A 21,017-nucleotide genomic window follows, 5' to 3' on the forward strand; every position below is an offset into this window, starting at 1 on the left:
CTAGATAAGAATTTTATATATGCCTATTGGATTTCAGAATAAAATGTATATAATTGAAGTACAAACAATTAATAATCAGCTCTTACGACTGACATTAAAAAGCCCATGTTCACCGGGAAAGCAGTTTACGCCCAACACGCTGACAAAGTAGGGATACTGTAAGTGTAAATTTAGGACGTTAAAAAAAGAAAAATCAGTTATACAGCTCATATCTGCAAATACTGATACAAAAAAGGGCCAACTTAAAATATTAATAAAAAAAATCTTTATTGATGGTCAACCTGGATCTTACCACAGAAGTTTTACAGGTCACGCATTAAAAATTATGGTTTCTGTCTCCTTGGCTGAATCAAGTGCCATTGTTATTTGTTATATTGAAAATCAATAATATTGTTGCTCAGCCAATGAAACATTCAACTCCTCTGCATTTTCTAAACACTGACAATAGCTGGCAGCTGTCTGTTGCTTTTTCCAATTTTCGTCTGATACATCTGCAAACACTTACCTTTGCAATGGCATGGAGTCACAGCAAGGCATCTGAGAATGGATTAAAACAAAACCAACATACACTGCAGATCTTTAAACACAAGTGGTTGGTGAAATTTCAGCTAGGCACGATCGAATCGACATGAGAACATAAAACCGTCAGGAGAATACAGCAAAGAGTAACCAATATCTTAAATGTCTATTTACAAATAAAAGCAGCAGTGGGTCTTAAGGTCAATGCCATCCTGTGCAAATTTGGGAATACTTAAGGGTGACTGTGGTTGGGGGCTTAAGGGACCTGAAGTATGAAAAACATGCAGATGGGTATCAAAACTAAAAAAAAAGAAAAACAAATTTAAAGAAAGAATACGCAGAAAAAACCACAAGGAAAATGACAGAAGTTTCACATTTCAACAATACACGGGAGTTTCAGGTGGACATACAGAAAGGGAAAGTTAACTGGCTCATATTTCTTATGGTGGCACATGTTTAAGTGACACATGGTTTTACACCCAATATTTGTATTTTAAGACTAAAGCTGAAATCTATTAACATACAATACAAATTAACTTACAAAACAAGGGTGGACTCAGCAGACACTCAAGGTGATGGGCATTATATAAGACTTGTGGCAAGGAAGCAAAATAGGGTTTGCAGTGGTTCCGCCTTTGCACAAGTACACACGAAATAAAGATGATGCATTATTTGGGTTCTACTTGAAATTCACATTTTTGCCATTACAGAAACAGTACATTCAACCATACCCTGTAAATAAGGTATCCCATTACTAATGTACTCTACATCATAGTTTATATGATAAACACATTACAATACATTTAATATAAACGAGCCAGCTCCAGCATTGTGTACCTCAGTAGACATGTTTTATTACACCATCTAAACTTTAATCAAAGCAAAAAGACATACAACCATTCTAACTACGCAATGAATAAATTTCATGGGTAGGAAGGGCACATCTACCCTATTTTTAAAACTGCTCTCTAAATCGATAGCCGAAATCAACCAAATGATGCATGGTTTGCGTTTTCTAATAGAGAGTAAAGATGGTTTGTTTGCGAGAGAATCAGAAAAGTCACATCAAATAAAATACCATAAAAATAAAGTATTGAATGGAAAGATTTCCAATTACCACGAGCAGCTGTTTGAATAGCCTTACATGAAAGGGAGGGGGTGCCTCCTCCATCCGCTTTGTACACTAGTCGAAAAGAAGTTATGGTAGAGAAGAAGGGGAGGAGGCGGTAGCGATGCATGTCCACTCATGCTGATGGTAGGCTGAAGTCCATCCTCTGTTTGTCCGTCCATCCGATGGTATTAGTGAGCTGAAAGGTGTCAAAATGGAGGGTGGCGTTTGATCTCCAGGTAGCGCAACATACAACACTCTCCACTCACTACACTGATTAAATACACATTCGTTTAGTACAAATACTTGGTGGCAGAATCGTGCTAACACCCAACCTAATTTCCAGCACTGGTAATTACAACAGTGGCCAATTCCATTATTATTGGACCTCTTGTGGCAGACTTATGTCCGCTAAAGTACATTTTCCAAAATATATAACGTATTTTCTGCACTGTAAGGCGCACCAGACTATAAGGCACTTAAAATTGAGACAACAGTAAGAGCTACAGTGTAACCGTGTGTCGTTTTCTACGCAGACGCCATTTAACTGTGCAATGATTAAACAGTCAATAAGTAGAGTTGATTAATATTGCAAAAATATTGTTTGCAACAAGAATTGAACCAGGATCCCGGCCGTGAGGGCACAGACACGTTACCACAAGACCACCAGACCATTAGTGGTACAAAAGACGTACAAAAGGGTATTAAAGCTCATCTCATTATCACGCCATTATTTTTTTTACTCCTGGTTCGTTAAGCATTCTGATAGGATAAACAAGTCTCTCACTCACTTCTTCACTTGTGCGTCAACAACCTCTGGGTTTAATATGTATGAGTACATAAAATATTATGAATGGTATTTCGTTGATAGACTTTTTCTTTTTTGCCTTTTGCAACGTTTTTTACACAAAGGTAAAGACAAGGAGAAATTGTGTAACCTACCAGAAAGCATTATACATGTCAGTGTTTTGGGAACAGGGAGTAAAAAAATAGTGTGATAAAAAGATAAGCTTTAATGCCCTTTTGTACATCCTTTGCACCACTGGGACCTAGTGCTTAAGTGTTGGAACCCTCAACACCACGACCCGGGTTATTGTGATTCGAGACAAGAATAATCAATCATTGCTTAAATACAGAAGGATACCGTGAAACCTGTTGTAGTAACGCACACGGATAAATACCTCATGCATTTCCAATCTTATCCACCATATTCTGCGGTATGCAACGCGCAAAAGGTTACAAAGGCGGACTTTTTAGGTGCGCCTTACAGTCGGAATAATACAGTATCTCTTTTTAAAATGACTATTCAGCATAGCCTTTTTAAAAAGATAATCATATGCACAAAGGTAATGGTATCAGTGACAATTCAGGTGGGGATTACTGGGACAAGTGGTAATAGAAATTATTATTTCTAATATACAATTAATACTAACACATTCACACAGCCCACGCTCAACATCAAACAGACCACGAAAATCGGATAATTTCCCTTAATACTTTCTATAGCCAGTAGATTGTGTAGTGAACAATACTAGCATTGACATAAGCTTACATAATAGATATAAGCAACATTCTTCAAGCCTAGTCAAAGTGAGCAAATAATAGTCAAAATACTGTCTGAACTCGGGTTGGGTTTTAGAGCCAACATTACAATAAAACTGTCCATTTAACAAAGATGATTTGCTCGATTTTAAGTGGTATTAAAGCGGCATAGCACAATTTAGATGGTTTAGGTCTAGATTTGGCCTGAGCAAGCCATTTTATGGGCAAAAATAATTTCCTCTTCAGCCAATCATACACATTTAATTTAAATCTATGAAGGCTGAGTTTTTTTGTGCCTGGGGCAATTTGCAAAATTAAAATTAAGGAGCCTTTGTTCCACATGCCAATTTGTTCATCTAAACGTACGTCTGGTGGAGGGTATCCTCCATGTCTTCAGTCCTTCCTGTTTTTTTTACAATGTGTGTCTTGACTTCATAATTAATTGGTGACATTTTTAATAGTTGGCTTCTGTTCATGGCTTTCTAGCCATTATTGACAAACAGAAGAAAAAAAGGGCGAGGCTACAACAATTGATTATTGACCATTGCTCAAAATTTATTGAGGCGCCTTGCCTGTAACTGCAATTATCAGAATGGAAAATTGCTTTATAAACAGTTTTTTGGGCATTCTAAATGTCAGCTAAATTGTGTGACATGCCCTTTTTGTAGATTATTCTTGTGCTGCAAACCAATTTGATTAGTCTCTGAGACGCCGTCGAATCGATCATCATCATCTTTGTGAAAGGAGATTTTTTTGGGGCAATGCAATCTATATTACTCTGTAGACATTATGAGTCATTAAATTTTTACACATCCCATTTTACCCATTCAAAATTTATGGTGTCAACATTGGGCGACTAAATGAGAACTTGCAGGCATAAATATAATCAGTACAAAATCATAGGTATAGTAATAATAATAACAATAAACTCATATCTGGAAATCTCTTTAGCTCACCTCATAATTGAACCATCTATAATATTTAGTTGATGACAGCTTCCAAGCAGCACAGACTACACACTTAAAAAAAACATGCAATCAACCAAACATCATTTTACAAATATAAAATTGTAGCGAAAGTGGCCTAAATTGAATCAGTGTTTCCCTTAACGCGGCCCGACTTCAACCTTTGCATTTTTTTCTTTGGTTTGTAAAAAAATAACAAACATAAGGTATGAGGACAATTTCAATTACAAGCTGTTTTACATGACTTTTAAGCGCGGATTGATTTGTTTTACACATCCCTGGATGAAAGCAAAACTCAAATGGTGATGTGAAACCATCCAATTTGACAAAATTCACACATTTGGTATATAAACCTTTGCAGAGCTATCAAACTGTTAAAAAACGAATACGCAAACTTGTTATTGTAGACCCTTAGACACAAGTGGCTCAGTCTTAGACTTGTACGCTTCAGAAATTTGATAGGTCTTCAAGACTGCTTTTTACAGTCGTTAGAAAATGTGGTTGAAAAGTAATACGATAATTTCGAAGGAAGCATGGTTGTTAATTGCGTCACAGGGTTAAAACTGCATAATAGAAAAAGCATAAGGATTTATTGCAACCATAAGAACAACTGCTACTTAATTTAACAAACAGCTGGGTGTATATTAACAATTTAGACAGTTTCTTTGAAATATAAAATCCCGGAGTGAATGTCTACACAAATGCACTACATTTTTAAGGCCATCTCCACCATCTTTGGTGGACCTTAAACATGAAAATGTATACAATTATAAAATGTAATATCTACCAACAGAAAAAGAATACACTAATAGATGTTAGCTGATCAGGGCAGGCATTAATGCTTCCTTTTGCAAGGCTACTAGCATTACCACCACGATCAGGACAAAAAAAAAAAATCTGTGTACCAATTAAGTCTTAACAGGACACATTCAGAAAAAAGCGTTTCCAAAGCCACTCTACTCTCAGAATAATAATACACAAGCAGTAAAAGTGAACGTTGACATGAAAACAAAGACTGAAATGACAGGTAAAAAAAGTTGTACTCGACATTTTCAGAAAAAAAGGATGCTTAATGAGGTAAAGTAATTGTTTTGTATATAATCGTTTCATAGTTCAGCGGTAAGTGTTTTGGCCGTACTTTTTTGGTTGGTTTGGTCGTTTTATTGGACTATTCCACAATTTTTCAGATTTTCTCAAGTGTTTAAGTACGTTTATCTACTCGAACTTGAAATTCTCAAAACTACTTTTTCAGTTTTCACAACACTATCACACATCCAATGATATTCTGTGCTGTATTTTAATTTTTGTATTCCTATGAAATTCTCTGTCAATAAATTGTAGAATAGTAACTGTAAGCGGAAACAGGTTCTTGTCCAGTCTCTTGCAATCAATCCCCCACAGTCAAAGTTGTAATTTATAAATGCCACCTAAACTTACGGCTTTCCGGTCTGTACACAATACAACAAGAACTTTAACCATGTCAGATTTCTCAGAATGTATTCACACAGAAATGTAATTTTGAGCAATAGACGAAGAATGTTAAACAAAAAAATTGGTTTTGCAGGTAATCCATGGTATATTGCAACTTGTTTGATGTTTTGAGAAATGAACTGGATTGAGAATTCCAAGTCTGATCTGAGAAGCGTACTAAAACATTTGAAAGAACTGTAAACCACGTAACTCAATTTTTAGACAAGAGTTTTTAACATTGCTGGTGAAGAAAAAAAATTGTGTACCCAATATAAAATAGATCATGGAATTGCTGTGCATGACCTTGTGGTCATTGGGATCTCTTAACACACCGTCATAATTTAGTAATGACTAAGTCTTAGTCAAAATAAAAGCCTCTACGAACAAAGATCCTTATAGATTTTTAAAAAACAAAAACGATTTCAATATTTTTCTCAAGAGATTCTCAAAGCACAGTCACACCTTTGAGGCTGAAGTGACAACAGTTCAATTGAAACTAATTTATGAATCTAACAACAGCTAACGTTTGTAGCACATGAAAGGACAGACAATGATCATTTTTACATTAAGGTGTCTCAAGCTGGGCACTTCTGATAATTTACATGATGCATGAATTTACACACATCAGTACAAATATGCACAAACACTGATTATTTCAAAGTTACAAAACAAGACAATACCTTACAAGGAGGCATAGATGTAATCAGTGAGAGCCAATCATGGGAGTTTATCACAAAAAAAGTGTTCTTTGGTGTACTGCTTGGTCACCTGGTTGTGGATTATCAGTTACATTACCAGAATACCATAAAATTCGGACTATAGAGCGCACCTGATTCTAGGCCGCACCCAGTACATTTCTATGGGAAAAAACAATTTGTACATACATAAGCTGCGTGTGCCCACATTGAAAAATGAGATATTTACATAGAATGACGGTACACAGAAAGAGTTTTTATAATACAAGGTACCTTAACATTTCAACGGCCCACCGGACTATTGATAAACTAGTACGAGTCTGTACGATGTCACAAGTCACTCCACATATCAATGGAAATCTTAAACTCTTGGGATCCAAGATATGATGACCATTTCAAAGTGTACTCATCAAACAAACATGATTATCAGTCTGAAACAGGATACCCGAAAACTATACAGCTAGTGTAACTCCCAATTAAGTTTCCTGGCCGTCTTCAACTTACTTAAATGTCCGAGAAAAGGGCTTCGTTTCATCAAGGACAATCCATGGAATCATACCGTGTAAAATGTTTATTCCAAAACACACGATAATGCAGACAGATAAATTGGAATCCTCCTTAAACAATACTGCTTCGTTGGCTGTTGCTTCTTGCAATCCACCCATTTCGCCACATTATTTCCAATTACAAATAAAAATACATGTAAAACTATTCCCAATGTGGTAGTTAGTACTCCCCTTTTCAATTGACAGCGAAGTTACATTAAACTTCTTCCTCGACACATATATTCCACCTGTCTCACTTTTTACCTTTACTGCTTGGGCGCCCCTGGCGGTCGTTAAAAAAAAGGCATAAATTAGCTGCATCATTTCATAAACTGCAGAGTTGAAAGCTTGGGAAAAGAGCTGCAGTTTATAGTCCGAATTTTATGGTAATTCAATATAAAAAATGGGCATCAGAACCAAATCCTTGAAAAAACAGCAGCATTTGGTTACATTATTTTTTTACACCAATTTGACAGATTTGTGGCCTTTTCCATTTTCTGTAAAGCTTTGCTACAAAGATCTTCAAACAAAATTGTGTTCATAATAAGACAGGGATTTACGGCTCGACGTAATGACTAAGCTAATGAAATGTATATAAAATACAAAAACACAAGACAAAAAAAAGCTTCATTAAAAATAATAATTGGATTGCTTTGTAATTTAATATGACCTTTTCCTTATTGCATGCAACTCACTGTTTAGAATTGTGTGGAAGGGTTTATCGTAGACGATCATAATATGCTTCAGTTCATACCATACAAAATAAAATGATTGTTGAAGAAACTAATTGGTCTGCGGGTAGTATATGCTGCTCAAATTCAAAATTAAGACATGATCTCATCATTATACCTTTGCCAATTATGCAACACGGGAAAAAAGATTTTTTGAGGATAACAGCCTGAAATGCCAGGAGACCAAAAAGTAAAAATATACAATGTAAACTATCTGCCGAAAAACAATCAGATAATAAAGTTTCATTTCAAAATTTCACAATGGCATATTTGCAGTTTATCACAGCACAAAACCTGTGGAACAATTCCAAGTGCAAAAAAATGAGGCACCTTTAATAGGACACTTACCTTGCACTTACCTTTTAAATTTCGAGCTTTCTTTCTTTCCCCATCAGGGTTATCAATGTTTAATTTGACTAAATATATACATGTTGGTTGTGATTGCACCCACCTTACTTGTCCATTAGCGATGTCGGTATTCCCTCTCTCTTTCCCTCTCGCGGTCACGGTCACGATCCCTCTCGCGATGGCGGTCCCGCTCGCGGCTGCGTTCACGGTAATAGTCCTCATGGCGTTCACGGCTGCGAGACTTGTGGCGTCTGCTTTTCTCCCTTGAGCGGCTGTGGTCCCGCTCTCTGGAGCGCTCCCGCCTGCAGGTTGAAAGAAAAACACATTTAACATTTGGGTGGAAAAAAGATTGAGTCCAATTCACAAACAACATGATCCTCACCTAGTGGAACCGTAACTTTTGGACTCTATTCCATGTAAACAGTCCTGAAGTGAGCTTATGAGGACCTTGCAGCGGTCATCTGCAGACACTTTGGACTGCTTGATCAGACTGATGGCCGTGACCAACGTCTCAATGGCGCTGCCGTAGTCCGCTGAGAAAGAAAAGCTGCCCCATTAGGCGTGCCATCAAAAGTAATGTTTCCTGCGTAGAATCATGATCACTACCTGCACTTGCATCAGACACAGCTCTGGAAATGGCACTTGAGGAGATTGCCCGGTTTCGGTTCATTATCTCCTCAAACTCTGCCTCGCTTAGAGGGGTCCTTGCTGACTCCATTTCCCTAAAAGTTAAAACACACACACAACATGGGGATTTAATTTCTTCAGCACTGAATTTAGCAATAAAATAAATACTGTATTTATTTCTGTATAGTGTGCAAACTTTATTTTTTATGAAAACTCAATATAAAATTTTAATTTCAGTTTGATCTTAGCTCAAAGTAAGCATTGTAGGTGACAAATGCTGAATACGTGCGGCCATGATTAAAATCATTTGTTGACAACGTAAACTATGAAAAAATACAAACATAAAATTTACAAAGTGGTGATTTATTGTCCTTCAAAGTCTAATTCGTCATCAGATACACCAAAGAGTTGTTATTTTTTTGTGTTTATTCATATCTAACAAGACGACTTTGTTTTCTCTAGCCTATAAAATTCATTGGTAGAGAAAAGAAAACGAGTGTGATCATGAGATGAAATCGAATGCCTTTTTAATAGTCATCTATGTCACGGTCAATTTAGTGGTTAGGATTTACCGCCCTCACAGCCGCATGCTGCACACAATTCCCATTGCATCCAATGTTTTGCAATTGTGCTCAGCGATATTTTTTGAACGATTAATCATTGCACAAATAAAGAGTTCATTATTAATGTGAAAAAAAAGTGCTAAAAAACAAATATGGTACATAAATATGGTGTTTATTAAAAATGTAATTTTTAAGTCTTAATAACCAAATGATAAAATACAGGTACAGCTGCTAAACAAAATATGTTTTACTCACCGGCCTCCAGGACCGTAGTCTCCCCTCTCATATGGCGGTGGACGTCCGTATGGATCATTTGGTCCAGGGGGTCCCCTGCTGTCGTTGGGAGGCATGTTGGTGCCACCGGGTGGAGGGAAAAAGGCGGGATTTACGTGAGGAGCAGGTGGAGGCCCACCAGGTGGAGGCCCACGCAAATGAGGCGGTGGAGCCAGTGCCAAGGGAGGCCCGATTGGGCCAAGAGGACGTGGCGGGAAAGGTCCTGGTGGTGGAGGGCCAGGCTGTGGTGGCGGAGGTCCAGGAGGTGGACCGTAACCAGGTGGCGGGGGCCCTGGAGGCAAGGGCCCTAAAGGTGGTTGGCCAAACTGACCTGGGAAGAGAATAGGAGGAGGTGGTTGGTCCCCACGATTTGGAGGACCAAGGGGAAGGGGGAGGCCTTGACCGAGAGGTGGTCCTGGCGGGCCTGGGGGACCAGGGGGAGGGCGTGGAGGTCCCTGGATACCACCTAAAACAAAATGGGTTATGAAGCAAGAGAAAATATTCAAGTGGGTTATGACGAACAGGCAACAAAGGAAATGCATCTAATGACAAGAATCAAATGCCTATAATTTTCTTGTTAAACTTTATGATGGCAAAATGAAAGACAGAGGACTGACTTACAACCATTGCGGTAAGTTCAACTTGCATGTGTAAATTTAGAAAAAAGAACATTAACGCTTTGGAATATACTAATATTGCCATACTTTGAGTTTAGGCAAGATACGTGCAATCTGTCAAAGTAAAAATGAAGCATTTCACCTCTGTCACGCCAAGTGCTGGGATTAAAATTCAGATCCAGGTGGCCATCTTGGTGCCTAATTAGATCAGGTCTCATCCCCGAGCCTGTAGGAGAAGAGAAAGTACACTAATTACAATCTTTGTCACTGACCACTGTGAAAAAAAGAACTGGTCTAAGCTGCCTCGTGCTGCTAACATGCAAGCAATGTTTTTTTTAACTTTTAAGTAAAATGGAGGATCTTTATGTTCAGCAAGGGAAGGATAACTCATTAATGGTTACAAAGAAGTCAAAACGAACTGTATGGGGAAAGTTTTTCATCAAAAAACACAAAGAAATTTCCCAAGCTCAATGCCAGTGAGAAAAGATTTTACTTCAAAATGTGAATCCTGAGCCAGAAACACCCATCTTGCAATTTGGGGTCACCATAAAAGGTTGGTTGCTCATGTTTGACAGAACACACCAATAACGTGCAGAGAAAAATAACAGGTTCATGTTTAGCTAACCAGGAAAGTGTGGTGGCGGCCCATTGGGCCCGACGCCACCAGGGAAGCGGTCTCCTCCAGGTCCGCCGGGTGGTCCTGGAAACCTTCCTCGGCCCCCTCGGCTCCCCATGGGATACCCGGAGCGGCCTCCGCCTGGAGGTCCGGCTTTGCCTTCACCTGACATCTGACCTGACTGGTTGCCTGTTGGAGTGAAAATTAGGTTTTGCTTTTTAAGTTACACTACTGTGCTTTGCATGTTGGCTGAAGAACTGGACTTACTGTGCTTACTTTTACGGGACTGCATCTCAAACTGGCTGAGAGACTGCTTGTTGCATGGAGTAACAATAGGGTGTAATCCATGCAACTCTCTTTTAGATAAAAGGTCCATTAGCTTCCTGGATGAGCCGTCTGAGCCGACACAGACAAGGGCAAACCTAGAGGGCAAAAAATAAATAAATAAAAGACAATAGCTATAAATTATAGCTGCACCGGAGCATAACTAATAAGACATGTCACATTTATATGTATAGCCCTTAATCACAGAGAGTATCAAAAGGATGCACAAAGCACAATTACCACATCCTCTGATCTGAAAACAACAGAAAAAAAACTGCATGAAAACACCTAAAAAAATCTTAAGAAGGGTTTGCAGATGTGGTAATCTCCCTTTCAGCCTGACCAGGCTGCAATGGATTTTGCATGTACAATACTAGCACTAATTTTGAAATAAAATACTTACCCTTTGGACTGCCCATTGGCTCTGTTTTCAAAGAACTTGATTTCTATAACATCTGTAATGCCGATTGACCGAATTGCTTCAGTGAGGTCCTCGTCTGTAGTCCACTGTACAAAATGAGACACAATTGAGAATTAGGAAGCACTTCAGGGGGAAAAACGGGAAGAAAGAAAATATACATGGTGAAGGGTTACTCTTTCCACTCACCCATGTAAGGTTCCCGATGTAGAGGGCGATCCTCTTCCCTGAGTAGGTGTACACAACATTAGGCGGTGCAGATTTTCCTCCATCTGAGCCCCCCTGAGCAGGAATGGCATCCAAGTATTCGCGGTCCTCCGGCGCGTCGCCATTATTGGCCGAAGGGGAGATCACGTCATCGTACAGGTCGATCTGTTCATGAACAGGATAGTCTGCTTCCTGAAAGACAATGTGTTTGGTAAAAATTCAAAAAGTGAATTTGGGATAATGTTCTCCTTCCTAGAGTGTGCGTTGTTTCCAGCAAATGAATAAGTTCATTGCTAAATTACATTGGTTATAAAGGTTGACCTTTTTAGACGTCCAGTGATTAAAGATTGAGCAAGTGTGTAGCAAAACCGCAATGAGGATAAACCAGATTAGAAAATGGATGCATAAACGCTGAACAATAGGTGTGGGGAACATATGGCTCAGGGGACAGGTGTGGCTTTTTTGATGAGTAAATCTGGCTCTGAGGTAAAATTCACAATTCCAACGCATTCAACACTTTTATGAAAGAACCCTTCCCGCACATAATTTTGAAACCACTACTGATGACAAAATATGACAGCCAAAACAAAAAATCAATGATCTTAAGTAACTGACTGAGAGAAAATATTTAAGTGGGATAATTCTTGATTTAAAGCTTAAGCATTATTTCATACATCTTATGAATTCATCAAACATAACACAGTGAAGTAAAATGCACTGAAGAATTAGCTTCTGTCCGGAGATCAGGTTTGACGGCTTTGGTAGTTTTTGTCTCAAACTATATGGGCGTGGCTCTTACAGAGAAAAAAAATAGTTCAAGTAATTTGCTTTAATAGCTCTGAGTCAAAACGGTTCCCTTGTTGTACAACTTCAATTGTCATGCAGGATTTTTCTTCAATATCTTTAAGCCCCCATTACAGGATTCTATAACATTTTTACGAAAAACTCTGCCCGCACATATTTTAAAATCATTACTAATAACAAAATGACTATCAATATGAAAAAACAATTGTCTTAAGTAACTGCGGGAGGAAGACACGTTTTAAGTGGGATATTTCTTGATATGCCCCCAATAAGCAGGTAGGTGCCTTACATGGCTGTTTCCGCAATCAATGTGTGTAAAGTGCTTTGGGGGGGTCTCTGGGACTTGAAAAGCGCTGTATAAATGTAGACCTTTATTTGGGGCCAAGGCATTATTTTATATATTTTTTTAAATCATCACACGTCACACAGGGAAGTAAAATGCAGTGTAGAATTAGCTTCTGTCTGGAGATCAGGTTTGACGGCTTATTTAGTTTCTTGTCTTAAACCATATGCTGTTGCTCCTACTGAGAACAGATAATACAAAGATTTTACATTTTTTAATTCCCCCTCCCCTGCAGTATTGTATACCATTTTTACTTAAAAACTCTGCTCACACAATTTGAAACCATTACTGATGACTAAAGACAGTCAAAAAAAAATCAATGATAGTAACTGTAGGGGGAAAGACACATTTTAAGTAAGGAATGTGTGATATAAGACACAGCCTCTGGCAATTTAATTAATTCATATATTTTATGAAAACATCGAACGGCACACCGTGAAATAAAATGCACTGAAGCATCAGTTTTGGCGGCTCTGTTGAAAATATCTTAACATGCATTTCAGGTGAATTGGTCGGTCCAAATTGTCCCTAGGTGTGAATGAGCGAGTGAGTTGTCTGTCCCCGTGTGCCCTGCGATTGACTGGCAACCAGTTCAGGGTGTCCCCTGCCCACTGCCCGATGACTGCTGGGATGGGCTCCAGCACCCCCGCGACCCTACTGAGGATAAGCGGTGCAGCAGATGATGATATGTTTTGGCTTGCACTGAAAAAGTCCAAATATTTACATTTTAATCATAAAAGGGGGATATACAATAGCAACTATGAACAAATGGCTTTGTTCGTGAAAAAAAAATGTCTGAACTGCATGTTAATTACTTAAAGCCCTAGTGTGTAATATTTTACCACCAGATGTCTCTGTTACGAACAAAAACCAGCATCACAGCAAGCAGAAAGACGTCAGACAAACATGACGGACTTCTAGGTATGGATTCAACTTAGAAGAAATTTCTCAACCTAAGATTTTTGAATAGGCAATAAAAAATACACATTATACCTTTACAAGTAACCAATTTCTGCATCAACTCAATCGACGTCTAACGTTTGTCAGTCTGACGCTTAAAATGGAAACAATACTTTAACCAATTTAACATAGGAAATGGTCAACTTCACAATAACCAATGTGTTTTTTTTTTAAAGTAATGACTTAATTTTGGTAAATCTCCACAAAACAAAGGGCAAGTATTAGCTGTGATGTTCGGCTTTGTTCGCCTAACATTGGCGGCCATTACGAGGCCGCATTGGCAGCATTCATGATAACAACGGACAATGATTTCAATAAATATAATGTAACATGGGCATTTTTTAAAAAAAATAATGCACTCTGAACGCTTAAACACACCCGAATGGTAATTGCTCAAAATGTTGTTTTACCGGCAATGAACTTTAAAGGGAACCGCGAATTCGAAGCTACGGTATTAGCCCTGCGAATGTGGGCGGGGGGTAGGTGGTGCGTACTGAGCTAACGACGTAAGGCATATTTCGGCCACGTAAGGCGGTATCAATGGCAAACACATGTTTGTGAAAATGATAGCGTGACGCCAAAAGGTAATAAATTCCGTTAAAATACCTGGCTGAACTCCTCCTCTACGTCGGCGTAGATATCGATGTGATCCACACCGTCCGCCATTTTCCTCTGGCGCCTTCCTTGCCTAGATCCTCATAGAAAGCAGCAACCATGAGGGTGAAAAAAACAGTGCCCCCTTTGACCAGTTTGGAAACTACAATACAATAGCTCGCCTGTGTACATTCCGTGTGCATCAAATTGTAAAAATCCAAAGGTTTGATTTTTTTTTCATGGGCAGTGCACAAATCTGTGACTATACATATATCTAGCGACTTATTTTGGAATATCTTTGTTGCCGCTAAATGTTATTGCACTACTTTTTCATTGCACTACTGTTAAGATGCACAATTCTTTTATTGGACTATTATTATTCAAGGTTAAAATTGCATGTATAACTGAAGTTCAGTCTCTAAGCACTACCTTGTTAATATTTTTGCCTATGTATCCCGACAGTCTTTTATTTTACTTTTCTCTTTAACCTCTTTATCGCATGTATATTCTGGAGTGCCATGTCTAATCTCGTTTCATACAATGTTTCTGAATGCTGATAGAAATGTAAATAAATAATACTGGTAACTGGTAACTGTATTTAGATAGAGCTTTTTAAATCTCTGAATAATTTGCAAAGTGCTTTTCAATGTACTTAATACTTCATTCTATTCTATTCTCATCTCATTAGCTGCACCGCTTATCCTCAGTAGGGTCGCGGGGTTGCTGCAGCCCATCCCAGCAATCATCGGGCAGTGGGCAGGGGACACCCTGAACTGGTTGCCAGCCAATCGCAGGGCACACAGGGACAGACAACTCGCTCGCTCATTCACACCTAGGGACAATCTGGACCGGCCAACCCACCTGAAATGCATGTCTTTGGAATGTTGGAGGAAACCGGAGTGCCCGGAGGAAACCCACGCAAGCACGGGGAGAACATACAAACTCCGCACAGGAAGTCCGGTAGCTGGATTTGAACCCACACAGGAGGTTCCCAAGACCTTAGAACTGTGCCCCACACGCGCTAACCACTGCGCCGCCGTGCTGCCCTCTATTCTATTCTATTCTATTCTATTCTATTCTATTCTATTCTATTCTATTGTCATTATAAAGAATGAATTGAAATGAAATGATCTGCATTTATATAGCGCTTTTCAAGTCAATGACTTCCCAAAGCGCTTTACAATGTGCTCCACATTTCCCAATAGCGGCCTTGCAGCCATGTAAGGCGCTAACCTGCTTATTGGGGGTGTTAGGGGTTCATGAACATGCATGGAAGCTGAACCATAAAGATAAAGTTTACTGATTTTAGTCATTGTTATTGCAGCTGATCGATTGGCGATCGATTGGCTGAGTCTTACACAGACAGAACAACACTGGATTGGATGATTTTGAAAATATTTAGTGTCTTGCCCAAGGACACTTTGACATACAACACAAAGGAACTGGAATCAAACCTGCGACCTCTTGATCCCAAGACGAGCGCTTTACCTCCTCAGGGTTGACAGGCAATGACTTGCAGTCAGGGAGACTTGTGATCTGATGTACTGTAGGTCCTCGCCGGTCATCATGGAACTACAACAGTGAACATATATTAAATGGTTCTATTTATTGAGTGTTAAAGTTATTTCTCATTTAAGATAACAATTTTAGGATTTCCTTTTTTTCAGGACTATCATTAATACAATTAGTATGTAATATACTGCATTACAGAGCTGAACACCTGCAGATGCAGAATGAGGAACACATCATTGCAGAGGGGGATATTGAGACAAAGGATTCTGATTTTGTGCACACTTCAGCCCCAAAAATAAAATTAGTGATAGTATTAGCAAGCTAACAATAAGTCAAGCCATCCAGTATTTTTTTCTCAATGGGCCATTTTTCACAATGAAACATTACCTAATTATTGATGTTTTTATTCTAAAGGAGCAGTATGTAAAGTATTACTGTCTGCAGATGCACAGTGAGGCACACAATTCTCTGGCCTCATGACAAGTAAGACCATGATTCTGATTCGGCGACACCTTAGGCCCAAACAATAGACTTAGTTATAGTATTAGCCATCTAACTGTAAGTCAAGCCATCATGGGCGTAACGAGCCCGTTTTTTGTTGGTGCTCAAGCAAATTAAACCCAAGCACCCACAAAGCCAGAGACTCTGGGTCCTCAGCACCCCCAAAGCTCTGAACCTAAAATCGCCCCTGCAAGTCAACCTGTCATTTTTTTCTCGTTGCATAAATATTTTACCAATCCGTTAATGTTTTATCCAAAAAGAACAGCACATTGACTTCATTTATAAGTTAATGCAGGGCAATTTTTATAATTCCACAGTGTATATATTGCTTTCTTGCTCTGCCAATCAAATAATGAATAAGATGTAGGTTCATATTTTTGTAAATCTGACTGTGCCTCACTAGGCACGAACCTAGCCACATGTTACTGTAGACAAGTATGTATTCCATTTATTGTTTCAATAAACTTTGTTATTAAAATATAACAAAAAAAAACAGTATAACACATGCTTCATCAGAAATAATTTATTGATGAGAGAGTCCCTCTCTCATTGGCATCTGTAAGCTAATTCTCCTGCAAAACAGGCATCAGCTGTGAGAGGTGAAGTGATGTAGGGCTATCATCAACAGATGGCAGTCTAAGTTTAAGAGACTTCCGAGTTTATCAATTGCTCGCCAAACGGCATGAATAAAGGCAGGTTGAAAAATATACCAAGCAAAAGCTTGCAAAAACGTCAAGTGAAAGCTTCCTTTAATGTGAGATACAGTATTACAGAGACGGCGGCATTTGACTGTATGCAATTGAACTGGTTAAGTGACGATTACATCAAAAGCTGCCTGCCAAAAATAACTTTCCAATGTTATAAAACTGTCATTATTTTTCTAATCATTCGTTGTCCAAACTGGGGCGGGGAAAGAAAACAGGGTAACAATAAAAATAACTTTTTGTTTTCCACTTGCTTAGAGATTGGATCCGTTTTTGGAGGTGAAAGTTGAATATTATCTCTATTAAGTATGTGTTAATGATGCACAACTGAGTTCAAAGAGCCCTTATGGTTCATTTCCCACTGCGCTTGTCTGCTGTTATCATACTTTTAGCAAAGCTGTGCAGATCAGAACACATTAGATAGGAGGAATGGGGGTTTCAGGGAGCCCTGAAGAGTAACATCGTGCTCATCCCCGCAAGCTTTTTGTGGGGTTCCTATTTGTTAGAGAGCATACAAATGGTGACAGTGAGAAAATGCCTGCTTAGAACAATCAAACGCCAACCCAAACCCAGATTAGCACTTCTATCGGGTCATTTATTTAAAGTACCGTATTTTCTTCATTATGAGGCGCACCCCAAAAATTGTTTTGTGTCATATATTTTCGTACATAAAGCACACCGGACTATAAGGACATGAAATAGAGACTACTGTAAAAAAACAAACTGTGTTTATTTTTGGGCTCTTTATACATTTACACCGTATAATGGTGCATAGAAAAATCAGTCTATAAGTATATGGCTCAGTAAAATCACCAAATATAGTTTCCAACGGGAATCAAACCTGGATCGCAGCGGTCTTGGCACCGATATTTCTCCACTAGCCCTCCAGTAGTACAGATGTCATACAAAGAGGATGAAAGGAGAAGCGTTTATCCGAGGGTGTCTATGAAAAACATGTACTCACACGCGCATTATAAGAAGCTTGACCGATGGTGCAATGATGACAAAAGCCAGGAGATGGCGGCAGTGAGTTGAAAAGTTCTAAAATCGTACCACTCCTTGACATGAAATGACACCGCTTGAATTTTATTCATTGTCAAAAAACGTCTCTCAGGTAAACTTATAGATACAAAGATAATAATGCATGTCTGTACATATTAGACAGACAGAGAGAGACATACAGTATAATTAGATCAATTAGAGAGCAGGAGTGGCTTTTATCAGATTTTTGCCAACACATCAAGAAGCCCAACTTCCTAGTCTTGCTTTCTGTATCTAGCGAATAAGTGTGTGTAGGGAGCCCCATATGGCGAATAGGTGTAGTGACGCAGTGTGGTAATAGACCCAAAATATGGACGAATAGTAATGGGCAGTTAACTCTTCAACATAGCTTATTTCTTTAAAAAAATGATGATTAAGTCCCATCAGCGTCTTCTGGTCAGAGGGATAACGTTTCGGGCTTGTCCGGAGAAACGTCGTCGCCCAAGGGAACGGGATCGCCGTGGTGACCAAAATTTAATGCATCGTTCATGCAAAGTTCATGCATCAGTTCTGTGTTCTTGCAATAAAATGTTATTCTGCCAGCTAAGTGCTCTTGTGTTTATGAAAAACATTGTTCAGATATTGGAGGTATCACAAGTGCAAAAAGCACCAAAGTGAAGTTCTGCTTGAAATGTGTCCTTGGAAAAAATCTTTCTTTGAAAAAATCTTTCTTGGAAATGAGAATTTTCAAGAAACACGTCAACAATAAAACCTAGTAAAATATATATTTTTTAACAAAATATGTGTGTTGAAACTTTCTTTTGATATGCCAATATAGCTACAACACTCAAATTTTGGTAAGCCTTCAAAAATGAGTCAAAATGGCAAAATGTGGCTCTTCAATTTACGAAAAACGTCTGGCATTGAATGAGTTAATAGAGGAAATATGCGACCTTCAACTTTTTAAGGACACCTCCAACAACACACTCCACCTATTTTTAAACATTAGATTGCACAAAACGTTATACACTGTCCCTTTAAAAGGAATTGACTTAAAGGATGAATCTGACCCCGTGAAGGTATGGTGTCGTTCTGTTTAGTTGACATATTGCAGCCCTTCCTTTGCAACACCATGTGACATTCATGACCATATGCAATTCCACACGAAGGTAAATCAGGAATTCATTAACTCCCTACGGGCTCTATTACATTCGCTCGTGTGACTCATAATTCATTCGTGTGAGTCACGGTAGCCACCTGCATCTCTTTAGTCCCTCTTTCATTTGGAGTTACAAGGTGATGGAAGAGAATAAAACTCGTAGAGCGGTATCCATGGCAACACTTGCCAATTTTCAGCACTTGACTGAAGGAGGGAATATTTGTTCAGATTGTTCAGGGTTAAAAGAAAGAAGCAAGAAACAAGAATCAGTGTTCGATACATAATAATGAATAAATCCACTTATGGCATCATCTGGGTCATAACGGGGAAGGGAATGAGGCGAGGCAAACAATGAAGAGGAAGGCAGAGAGAGATGCGGCGGATGCCCCTCCGCAGTCGTTTGCGTTCTCCTAAAAAGAAAAAAAAAGTTCTGTCATTAACAGTTTCAAAATAAAGCAAGTCTTTGTTACCTGAGGGTGGTAAGCGTGGCACGACTCGGGACGTCTGCGGATTTTCTGTGAACGCATCCGTTCACACTTCACGGAGGAGTTATGTTCAGTAGGGTGTCAAGGATACAGACACCTACATTATATTAAAAAAAACAAAACAAAAAAAAGTAGATTCTTGCATCTTGCATGTGATGTCTTTTTTTTTTTTAAATCAATATAGCTTTTAAATTAATGTTAATCAGGGAAGGTTTTTGTCAGTCATCGATTGAAATCGTAATTTTTCTGATTGATTCATTAAATCAAGATGTAACTTTTGGCTTTATTGAGATTATGTTTCGTTAAATATGAAGTTTAGATGTATAGTTCAATTAGAATAAGGTTTTGGTGAACCATTTATCAAATTCCTAAAATTAAAATTATAATGATACATCTTCTATTAGATTATTTTTCCCATTTACAAATTTTCCTTTCTCATTTTGCAGAAGAAATAATTTAAAACAGTAAGAGAAGATCAATAAAAATACATAAAAAATGAAAAAATATTATTTGCACACACACAAGATCTAATTATCACGCTTGCGAACAAAAGCACATCCGCCCTAATGGGTGTGGAAATCAAACAACAACAACATGATTGTCCGGCAGTGACAATGATCAAAACATTGCATAATAGTCAAAATAACGAACTGGCACCCTATGCAATGCAGGTGTTTAGTTTCAAAATGGCAAAGAACATATAATACATTTTCTAACATATTTTTTCAGGTATTTCTCCTATTTTACTGTTTTTAGTGTTTTTGGTCAATAATATATTAATTCATCATTTCAGGGAGCCTATCAAGATGGTGTTTCTCATTTACAGATTTTTGTTTTCTCATTCTACAGGAGAAACTATTTAAAACACTGAATTAAGATTTTAAAAAAATGCTCAGAAAAAATAGTTTGCACTGTTTGTGTGCCTGAAAGCAAAGTGTCAAGATGACAATGAAAATAATAATCATATTTGATCGAATTTTGTGAATAAGAATAATACATTTTATTTCAAAGCGCCTTTCAGGACACCCAAGGTTGCTATGCACAGAATATAAAACAAGAATAAAACAAACAAGAAAATACAAAAAGAAAAACAAAGTACAGTATATTTAAAAGAAAAGGAGGTGGCATGTGAGGCAGTTTATTATAGAGAGTCTGAAGAAGTGCGTTTTGAATCCGGATAAAAGTATAATAGTTGTAATTGTAGTACTTCAGTGATTTAGGATCTAGTATCAGTATTGTCACAGGCTGAATATAGTGTAACAATCTGTGAAGCCCTTTGAGACTCTTCGTGATTTAGGGCTATACAAATAAAAATGACTTGACTTGACTTGACTTGATGCCAGTCAATACCAAGGTCCGGCTCATCTCTGAAAAGTGGGATGTCGCTGTACACTGAAAGATCAACA

The 21,017-nt window shown here is 38.3% G+C and overlaps 2 protein-coding genes across 7 annotated transcripts in view; both read right to left on the reverse strand.

Annotated features, from left to right (window-relative positions):
- Positions 1–242: 242 nt before the first annotated feature.
- cpsf6 (cleavage and polyadenylation specific factor 6) lies at positions 243–14,408 on the reverse strand. 3 transcript variants are annotated; one of them, XM_088346918.1, is made up of 11 exons: positions 14,282–14,408; positions 11,551–11,760; positions 11,347–11,450; positions 10,896–11,041; positions 10,629–10,808; positions 10,146–10,229; positions 9,369–9,852; positions 8,530–8,645; positions 8,306–8,456; positions 8,027–8,225; positions 243–1,826 (listed from the first exon to the last, which is right to left on the reverse strand). In XM_088346918.1, exons 1-10 carry the CDS (start codon positions 14,339–14,341, stop codon positions 8,039–8,041), a joined length of 1,722 nt encoding a protein of 573 aa, XP_088203044.1. In that variant the 5' UTR covers positions 14,342–14,408; the 3' UTR covers positions 243–1,826; positions 8,027–8,038. The 3 variants fall into 3 exon arrangements, with proteins under 3 accessions (XP_088203044.1, XP_088203045.1, XP_088203043.1); XM_088346919.1 differs by having other exon boundaries at positions 9,369–9,717; positions 10,887–11,041; XM_088346917.1 differs by having other exon boundaries at positions 10,887–11,041.
- Positions 14,409–18,056: 3,648 nt separating this feature from the next.
- The window catches only part of LOC148356399 (voltage-dependent calcium channel subunit alpha-2/delta-4-like), a 104,437-nt gene continuing 101,476 nt past the window's right edge, over positions 18,057–21,017 (reverse strand). For 3 of the 4 annotated variants that reach the window (XM_088347204.1, XM_088347203.1, XM_088347202.1), the window contains 2 exons: positions 19,597–19,674; positions 18,057–19,536 (listed from right to left, as the gene is read on the reverse strand). In XM_088347204.1, the coding sequence (XP_088203330.1) occupies positions 19,444–19,536; positions 19,597–19,674 (171 nt within the window). In that variant the 3' untranslated portion in view covers positions 18,057–19,443. Of the gene's footprint in view, positions 19,537–19,595; positions 19,675–21,017 lie in introns of those variants that run through there. The other variant, XR_015851987.1, reaches the window with a different exon arrangement.

This window comes from Urocampus carinirostris, chromosome 11, assembly GCF_059441175.1.
Source record: "Urocampus carinirostris isolate Australia breed hairy pipefish chromosome 11, RoL_Ucar_1.0, whole genome shotgun sequence".
Taxonomy (NCBI): domain Eukaryota; kingdom Metazoa; phylum Chordata; class Actinopteri; order Syngnathiformes; family Syngnathidae; genus Urocampus; species Urocampus carinirostris.

What these genes read in the sequence shown, in the direction of transcription:
- cpsf6 (XM_088346917.1), bottom strand. Translation starts at nt 14,341, where the DNA reads ATGGCGGACGGTGTGGATCACATCGATATCTACGCCGACGTAGAGGAG. An exon ending in TAGAGGAGGAGTTCAGCCAG is followed by an intron (nt 11,761 to 14,281) that starts GTATTTTAACGG and finishes ATTGTCTTTCAG; the next exon opens with GAAGCAGACTATCCTGTTCA. An exon ending in GCCAATGGGCAGTCCAAAGG is followed by an intron (nt 11,042 to 11,346) that starts GTAAGTATTTTA and finishes TTTGCCCTCTAG; the next exon opens with GTTTGCCCTTGTCTGTGTCG.